Source organism: Parasteatoda tepidariorum, chromosome 7 (genome assembly GCF_982258835.1).
Source record: "Parasteatoda tepidariorum strain Cologne lab strain chromosome 7, Ptep-v5.0, whole genome shotgun sequence".
Classification (NCBI taxonomy): domain Eukaryota; kingdom Metazoa; phylum Arthropoda; class Arachnida; order Araneae; family Theridiidae; genus Parasteatoda; species Parasteatoda tepidariorum.
Genome location: NC_141761.1, coordinates 86,745,501 through 86,754,982, shown reverse-complemented (window position 1 = coordinate 86,754,982; position 9,482 = coordinate 86,745,501). Strand labels below are relative to the sequence as shown.

The following is a 9,482-nucleotide window of genomic DNA, read 5'->3' as shown; positions in this document are numbered from 1 at the left end:
ACAAAAAATATGTAGAGCATCTCGCTATATCCACCGAAACAATTGACTGTCTGTCAAAGACGCTAAAAAAATTATTTATTATATAAAAAAAACTCATTACGATTACTGAGCATTTCGCTGGAACTTCTTAAGCGTCAAACAATCTGAATGATATGATTATAATAATTTGAATAATTATTTGTGCAAAGGCATTAATAAAGATCGGAAATTAATAGATAATACAATCGAATTCATAATAAATGCTACGAATAATTATTTTCATGAAAAAGATTTTTATTTTTAATTCTCATCGAAAAATTTAATAAATTTACGGTTGCATGGCTTATATTTTGTTAAAAAAAAATGTGTCATTAGTGTGCATTTTTAATTATAACGATTTTAAAACAATCATAGTAAACTTGTAAAATTCAAAGGATTTTAGTTTTGAACTCGTTCTGTTAAATCATATTTTTAAATATAAAAAATGCTAATATAAGCATCTATACTTCAGCTATAATAGAACCAGACGCTTCAAACTAATAACTATGGTTGAATAAGCAAATATCCTTCCTTTGGTCTGAATTAAACTAAGTTCTGAAAACCGAAACTACAGTATATAATTGATCGTAATCTGAATGATCTCTGCATTTAAAACTTCAATAAGCAAACAAATAAATTATGAGTAATGAATAGACATCTTTAAGCAATATACAAAATAATATACTGGTTTACGGAAATGAAAAAATTTTAGAATTTAAATTAAATTGCTTTTTAATGATCTGATTACGCGCAATGCCAAGGTTGTTGTTGTTGTTAATTTACGTCGCACTAGAGCTGCACAATGGGCTATTGGCGACGGTCTGGGAAACATCCCGGAGGATGATCCGAAGACGTGCCATCACAATTTTGATCCTCTGCGGAGGAAATGGCACCCCCGCTTCGGTAGCCCGACGACCTGCGCGCGAAGTCGAGCACTTTACGGTAGCACAGTTTAACGAGGACCAATACCGCACACCCTCGATCCCTACGCAGACTGATCCAAGTGGTCACCCAACCGCACACTGATCGTAGCCAGTGATGCTTGACTTCGGTGATCTGCAATGCCAAGGTACGGCGGGGATGTCAGAAAATAATCCCTAGGACGATGCGAACGCCACTCTTTGTGCGTGAAACCAGTCTGTCAAAAGCGTGCGACGTAAATGAACTACAACTTCAACTATAGCTTTCCATTCAAATTTCTAGAGAGGGAAAGTAAACTGTCTGTCAAAAATCTGCTAAGACAACTTTCACCACAATTAATAAATGTCTTTGTGTGTGTTATTAGAATTCATTACTAAAAACTATTTCAAATAATATTATGTTGCTTAAACTGAAGAAAACTTTTGCAACTTAATATATGTACTTGATTTCGAGATGTAATAAAACTTTTATTCTCAAATTTATATGACTGCGTGTCCAAAACCTTTGTTAATGAAAGTGAATTGGACTCAGAGTAATGGAAAATCTATAGGAAGTGCTTTAAAAGAGTTATTTCCATGCGGATCGTATTCATATGATATTATCTTCTTTATATTGAAAACAAAAATCGATTCAATGATAAAATAACATTTTCTTCCAGCTGATAGTAAATAAAATTCATGCTGTGCTTGCCTGAATATTAGCAAAAAGAAAAAAAAGGTTTTCTGTTCGATTCATGTAATTAATAAACTATTCATGCAGTGTGTGTTAAATGCTTCCTGACCGAAGAAGATATTATTGAAGGCAATAACATTCTTTGACACTAAGTATCTGGGCAAAGTTGGACATATAGTTGAAATGATGTTCTAAGAGAAAAATATTTTCAAAGAAATTTAATGTTTGCACTTTGCTTAAAACTTTCCAAGTGTAGTTAATAAGTGTTCTAAATAAAAAGCATGCAATAAGAAATAATTTCATTTAAATGTTTTGTGTTCATAATATATGAATAATTTATTTAGGATAAATTAATTGTAAAGAATGGAATTAATTTGGTTTTATTTAACAAAGATTTTAGATGAACTTTTCCATGTAGTGCATTATTAAACAGTTGTAAATAGATTGAAATTGCAGGTAATGAAACTGTCTCTTACATTCATAAAGCACATGTGATTTGATATTTATGTACACGTAATTGAGATTGTGAGTTTCTTGTTAGCACTGAGAAAATATATTTTATATGCATTTTGTGCAATTTAAGATTTGTAGAGAAAATTAAATTTTCTTGACCTCACATTTATGTTTATTTATAAGAGCATGCATTTATAGTGTATGATAAAACATTGATACAAAAATTAGCAATTTAATTTTTAAATATATATATATTTGTAGTGTCAAACTTTTTAAATCAATCAAAGTAAAAAAAAAATATTGTCTGACTTAAACAAATATTGAACCATATTTTTGCAATGTATGTGTAAAATAAATTGTAAATGAAATTTAATTTGATAATTTCATGTTCATAACAGTAAATAGTATTTCTGTTTATTCATATTCATTTTGTAAGAAGCTTTACTAATAACAAATAGCATAAATTTTGCAGTGTATCTAAAAATGCCTTCGTTCATAGTTTATTGAATTTAAAGGAATCTGTTACATAAAGAAGTTCATTGTTTCTGCAGTTCATGTGTAAAAAAGCAAAAACAAAGTGAAATAATTTAATTTAGTTTTGTATCTTTATATGTATGATAAAATAGAAATATTATTAAAGTGAAGTTTGTGGGGAAAAATTTTTGCACCTCTATATAAATTAAATTAATCCTTTCACTGATGCACCTATTAATAAATCATATTCCTGTTATAAAGTGATAATATTTCTACAGTATTTTATTTTGCTTATTTAAAGCATTTAGTCAAAGTAATTAATTTGTATGCCTCAATGAGTTACTCTTGCAGTGAAAATTATTTTGAATTATTGCCTTCACTTTAATTAAGGATTATTTTTTATATTTTCTAAATATAGCTACTATTTGTATCACATAAAGAAAAAGCAATAATTGGATTTTGAATAGAAAATCTATATTTTTTCTAATATTTATGCATTTCTATTTTAATATCATTGCAAAGTGGATTTATATCTTCATTTCTTACAACATATTTATGATTGTTATTCTAAAAATCTTACTCAACTGCACACAATTTATCTACCCTTATGAAACCCTCAATTTATCTGCCCTCAGAAAAGTAAACATATACTGTAACAGTGTTTTTCATCCTGTAAGATAACCTTATTCTTGTAATACATGTAACTAGATATTTTCAAAAAGAAAAAGCCGTACTAAACGCTGCAGAATTCATACTAGTGAGAAATCCTATTCTTGCAGTGTAAGAGTTTTTTCGCTAAGAGATCTGACTAAATACAATTGTGTTCATATGGGTAAGAGGTATTCTTGCAGTATATGTAATAAGAGTTTCTCACAAAAAATTGCACTTACTGGACACAGTCGTGCTCATGCTGGTGAGAAACCTTATTCTTGTACTATATGTAATAAAAGTTTTTCACGAATAGGTCTACTGACTGAACACAGTCGTGTTCATACAGTTGAGAAGCTTTATTCTTGTAGCATATGCAATAAGAGTTTCTCACAAAAAAGTGCACTGTCTAAACACAATCGTGTTCATACTGGTGAGAAGCCTTATTCTTGTAGTACATGTAATAAAAGTTTCTCACATAAAAATTCACTGACTGCACACTTCTTTGTTCATACTGGTGAGAAGAAACCTTATTCTTGTAGTGTATGTAATAAGGGTTTTACACAAAGATGTAATCTGACTAAACATAGTCATCTTCATACTAGTGAGAAGCCTTATTCTTGTAATAAATGTGATAAGAAATTTTCAAGAAGAGATTATTTAACGCTACATAGTCGAATTCATACCGGTGAAAAACCTTATTCATGTAGTATATGTAATAAGAGTTATTCACGAAAAGATCAACTGTCTAAACACAATCGTGTTCATACTGGTGAGAAGCCTTATTCTTGTAGTACATGTAATAAAAGATTTTCAAATAGAGCTTATTTGACTGCACATAGTCATGTTCATACTGGAGAGAAACCTTATTCTTGTACTATATGTAATAAGAGATTTTCAAATAGAACTGATCTGATGAAACATATTAGAGTTCATACCGGTGAGAAACCTTATTCTTGTACTATATGTAATAAAAGTTTTTCACGGAGAGGTTTACTGACTAAACACAATCGTGTTCATACCGGTGAGAAGCCTTATTCTTGTAGTATATGTAATAAGAGTTTCTCACAAAAAATTTCACTGACTGCACACTTTTTTGTTCATACTGTTGAGAAGAAACCTTATTCTTGTAGTGTATGTAATAAGAGTTTTATACAAAGATGTAATTTGACTGCACACAGTCGTGTTCATACAGGTGAGAAGCCTTATTCTTGTAGTATATGTAATAAGAGATTTTCAGTTAGAGGTCATTTGACTCAACATAGTCATCTTCATAGTGGTGAGAAACCTTATTCTTGTAGTATATGTGATAAGAAATTTTTAAAAAGAGATTATTTGATGCGACATAGTACACTTCATACTGGAGAGAAACCTTATTCATGTAGTATATGTTATACGAGATTTTCATTAAAAAGTAATTTGTATCAACATAGGCGTGTTCATACTGGTGAGAAACCTTATTCTTGTAGTAAATGTAATAAGAGATTTTCGCGTAAAGATCATTTGACGATACATGACAGAGTTCATACCGGCGAGAAACCTTATTCTTGTACTATATGTAATAAGAGTTTTTCACGAAAAAGTCGACTGACTGAACACAATCGTGTTCATACGGGTGAGAAGCCTTATTCTTGTAGTATATGTAATGAGAGTTTCTCACAAAAAAATGCACTGACTACACACTTTTATGAACATAAAGGTGAGAAGAAACCTTATTCTTGTAGTGTATGTAATAAGAGATTTTCATCAAAAAGTAATTTGACTGTACATAGTCATGTTCATACAGGTGAGGAGCCTTATTCTTGTAGTATATGTAGTAAGAGATTTTCATTAAAAGGTAATTTGTATCGACATAGGCGTGTTCATACTGGTGAGAAACCTTATTCTTGTAGTATATGTTGTAAGAGATTTTCAAGTAAAGCTTATTTGACGATACATAGTCGAGTTCATACTGGTGAGAAACCTTATTCTTGTACTAAATGTAATACGAGTTTTTCACGAAGAAGTCTACTGACTGGACACAATCGTGTTCATACAGGTGAGAAACCTTTTTCTTGTAGTACATGTAATAAGAGTTTCTCACAAAAACAATCACTGACTGCACACTTTTTTGTTCATACTGGTAAGAAGAAACCTTATTCTTGTAGTGTATGTAATAAGAGATTTTCATCAAAAAGTAATTTGACTGTACATAGTCATGTTCATACAGGTGAGAAGCCTTATTCTTGTAGTATATGTAGTAAGAGATTTTCATTAAAAGGTAATTTAATTCAACATAGTCGTGTTCATACAGGTGAGAAACCTTATTCTTGTAGCAAATGTAATAAGAGATTTTCAAGCGGAGCTTATTTGACGATACATAGTCGAGTTCATACTGGTGAGAAACCTTATTCTTGTAGTACATGTGATAAGAGTTTCTCACAAAAAGGTTTACTGGCTGGACACAGACATGTTCATATAGAGGAATAAACCTTATTTTTGTAGTATATGTTTCTGACAAATAGTTATTCTAAATAAGCACATTTGTGTTCATACTGGAGAGAAACCTTTTTCATGTAATAAGATTTTTTCACACTGTTTAGAAGCCATTTTCTTGTGTACATAAAAAGTCTCTTTTTTCACTTCGGGACCGTCCTACTTTTCATGATTTTATTCATACTGGTTAAAAACCTCATTCTTATAATGTATGTGTAAGAGTTTTTTTCTTCATAAGACTGACTTTGATGTTTGTGTTTGCACTGGTGAGAAACTTTTTTGTTGTACCATAATGTAATAAGAGTTTTTCTCGGAAATGTCATCTGACTAAATACAGTGTTTTTCCTTCTAGTGACAGCATTTTTTAAAAAAATAATAGTGATCTAAATACAGTCAAACCCTGCTGTAGTGAACGCGGTTTATTGGGAACTCCTGGATAAAGTGAACGATATGTTTGCTCCCGTGCCTTGCTGCACACATATAGTGTTATTTTTTGTCGATATAGTGAATCGAAAAAAAGAGAGGAAGTTTTATATTCTGAATTTTTTTCTGTCTTCGACTGATCTATTTTCTTCATTTTTTAATTAATAATTTTGAAATTTCTACTTTAAAATAAATACATATACCAATTTTTAAAACCATCTATACCATGGAATATAGCAATAAGCATTTTTTCTTGTTTGCTTTATTTTTGAATTGGTTCAGCATTCAAAGAAGTCACAAATGTTTCCATATCTGATGTGGAGGATTGCTCATCAGCTAAAGTTAAAAAAAATTTTTTTCATACTCAAGAGGAAGAGTAATAAAAAATAAAAGTAAAAATAATTCAGTAATTTTTGTATTTCATTTTATTGGTCATTTATTTAAATAATTTGTAATAAAAAGGGGGAGTTTGAAATCATTAGTTAAAATTGGTTGTGGATCGGATATAGTGAAGTCCCAGTCCCTTGAAGATTCACTATAGCAGGGTTTGACTGTATTTACACTAGTGTTCATACTGGTTGAGAAACCATATTCTTGTAGCATTTGTAATAAGTCTTTCTTACCAAGTGCTAATCATAGCTTTGTTGACAGGTGCGACAATTCTTGTCCCACTCAAAATAATTTTTCAACACACATTCTGATTTTATAGGGATGCATTTATTTTTGCAGAATATGCAGGGTATCTGCACACCTGGAAAGTCATGAATTTCGGTATAGAACAAAATCTGTCATGATTTTAACTATTAAAACAAATAAATCATGGATTTAGGTTGCCAAAAAACATAATTTTTAAAAGGGAATTTACACCCCCCCCCAATTTCATGATGTTCCGAATATCTGAATTTGTAACAAAATCCCTACTCAGAGTGATATTTTATTAAAATATAAAATTATGTTCTTTCCAAAAATGAAAGAAAAAATATCGTTTCTAGAGCGAATTATCTTTTAAACTTCTGTGGTTTCAGAATTTTTATTATTTTTTTTGTTTTATTAATTTAAAATTCAAACTGAAGCAAGCCAGTCATTTGTGAATTTTTTTCATTCTGAAATGAGAACAGAAAAATCAGGAGCATTTCTTTCCAATGAAGAAAAGTATCTTTAGAATATAATTCTGCAGAAAAAAAAATTATTTTCATTTGTATTATTTTCAGATATTTTATTGCTTCAACTCTTTCTTTACTGTTTTTAATATCTATAAATATGAAGATGCAGAGTATAGCAGTTTTGGTTATACCTATCATTTTAATTGTTATTACTATAATGCTTTTTTAAATTTATTGATGTGTTTTTGTCGGAGAAAATAGTAACTTCGTTAAGTCATGGAAATTTCTTGGAATGTCATGAATTTGAAAATCTAAAATATAGCAGATACCCTGCATATGTAAAAAGTGAGTGACTGAACACAGACCATTTCTCACTGAGGAAAAACTTTCTTCTTGCTTCCGTTATAAGTAAAAAATTTCACAGAAGAGTCATTAGACTTTATACAATTTAATGAAGCTGAATTTTTTTTTATTTTCAAAATATTTTATATTGCAGATTTCTATGTATTTTTCTGTTTTTATGCATATGTAAAATAAGCTCCAGTATTGAAAAGTTGTGAATTAAAATACATTCTTGTAAACACATCTTAGTCGAAGTTGTAACCTTGGTTATAAATTGTTTTTTATTCTGTCAGCATTAGAATCCTGAGTTGTATGCAATATTTTTTAATAATAATAATAAAAAAATACTTCAATAGCAGCTTTTAATTAAAATTCCATGTAACATCTTTTATTTAATGAATTTGTTAAGTAAATTTAGTTTAATTGCAAGCATGAAACATATAGATAAAGTAATATAAATTGATTCATAATATAAATTTCTTGTACTTAAATCTAAACTTTTTCTAGGCTTTCATCATTTTATAAATCTCTACATTTATGTTACCGAAATATTATTGTAATGAATATTACGACAGTTTTTTTTTATTTGATTACTCCATATAAATTTTGCATTGCATTTTATTATTCTATATGTGGTATATGTTATTCTGTATAAGGTTAAAAGAAAAGGCACTTCATTTAATGTTAGACTTTGTATTATAACATAATGGTTAAAAAGTAAGAAATAAACTTTTGAAAATATTTCATAATTAAATGTTCTGTGATGTAATCGAAATATCTCCTTTACTGAAAATTAGAGCTGCTTCTTTTGAAAGATAAAATGTCTGCATACAATTTTGGCATATTATACTAAACTATTCAAATTCAGCGACTTGCTCTGCTTATGGATTATTTATAATGCAGTAGCCCTATATAGGGATGAAAAAAAATATTCATTTTTTGGGAGGTGGTCTACCTTACTGCTCACCTGCATAAGTTAATATTATTTATAAAGCATAAATAAGTGATAGTAATAAGAGTAAAAATTGGGAATAAAAATGTTATGACATTTTTCTAAAAAAGGAGTTCGCTCAATTTTTCACAAAAAATTAGTAGGCTTTATTTTGAAATTCTAATAAACTTTTTAAATGTTATAATAAAATAATATAGTGTTATACAGTCGAACCTGTTTATCTTGAATCTCACGGGAAAGGCGAAAAATTCGAGATAAAGAGGTTTCGAGTTATACAGGTACTTTAAAAAATTAATTTTAATTAAGATATTCTATTAAAAGTGCTTTAATTGTTTTTAGTAGAAAAATATATACATTTCTTTAAATTAATTATACCACATACATCTATTTACATAACAGTTTTTTAACATACATTAAACACCGAAAATTTTTTTGTGAAGATTTTTGATGTATAACCTTATTTGTTTCGATCATTCTTTTGAAGTTAGAAAGATCGCAAATTCCTCATAGCCAGCATTTTCCTGGGATTCAAGAGTAGTTTATAAGAACAGTGTTCCCACAAGTCAGGGAGAACAGGGAAAACCTGGAATCGTCAGGGAATTTTATTTCAACTCCAAAAATCAGGGAATTGTCAGGGAAAGTTGCAATTTTCTTACAAAAACCTGGAAAATTCCTTCATTATTCCCGGAAAAAAACCAGTCTTAAAATTGTCAATAACAATACTCAGTTATTGAGATTAGAGTTAAATAATTCTAGCATCTATTACAATTATTTATTGTAAAAATTTTACATTTTAGATATACTGAATTGCTTCCTTCCTCATATAATGATATATATTTTACACAAAAATCTAATACTTGGCATAGCAAATAAAAAAATCCGAACTTTCTAATGAAACATTTCGTAGTATAGATAAAATGAGGTATGGATTTTCATTGAAATTTAGCTGGAAAAGTCAGGGAATATTTTCTCTGAAATTGTGTGGGAACCCTGTAAGAATT

At 29.2% G+C, this 9,482-nt stretch overlaps 1 protein-coding gene across 1 annotated transcript; it reads left to right on the top strand.

Moving 5' to 3' along the window:
* The first annotated feature begins 1,180 nt into the window (after positions 1–1,180).
* Positions 1,181–6,581, top strand: LOC107450554 (uncharacterized). The gene has a single exon (XM_016066378.5). The coding sequence runs from the start codon at positions 3,367–3,369 to the stop codon at positions 5,653–5,655; it is 2,289 nt and encodes a 762-aa protein (XP_015921864.3). The 5' UTR covers positions 1,181–3,366; the 3' UTR covers positions 5,656–6,581.
* Positions 6,582–9,482: the final 2,901 nt, after the last annotated feature.

Excerpts from the sequence above, each read along its gene's own strand:
- LOC107450554 (XM_016066378.5), top strand. The coding sequence starts at position 3,367 with ATGGGTAAGAGGTATTCTTGCAGTATATGTAATAAGAGTTTCTCACAA.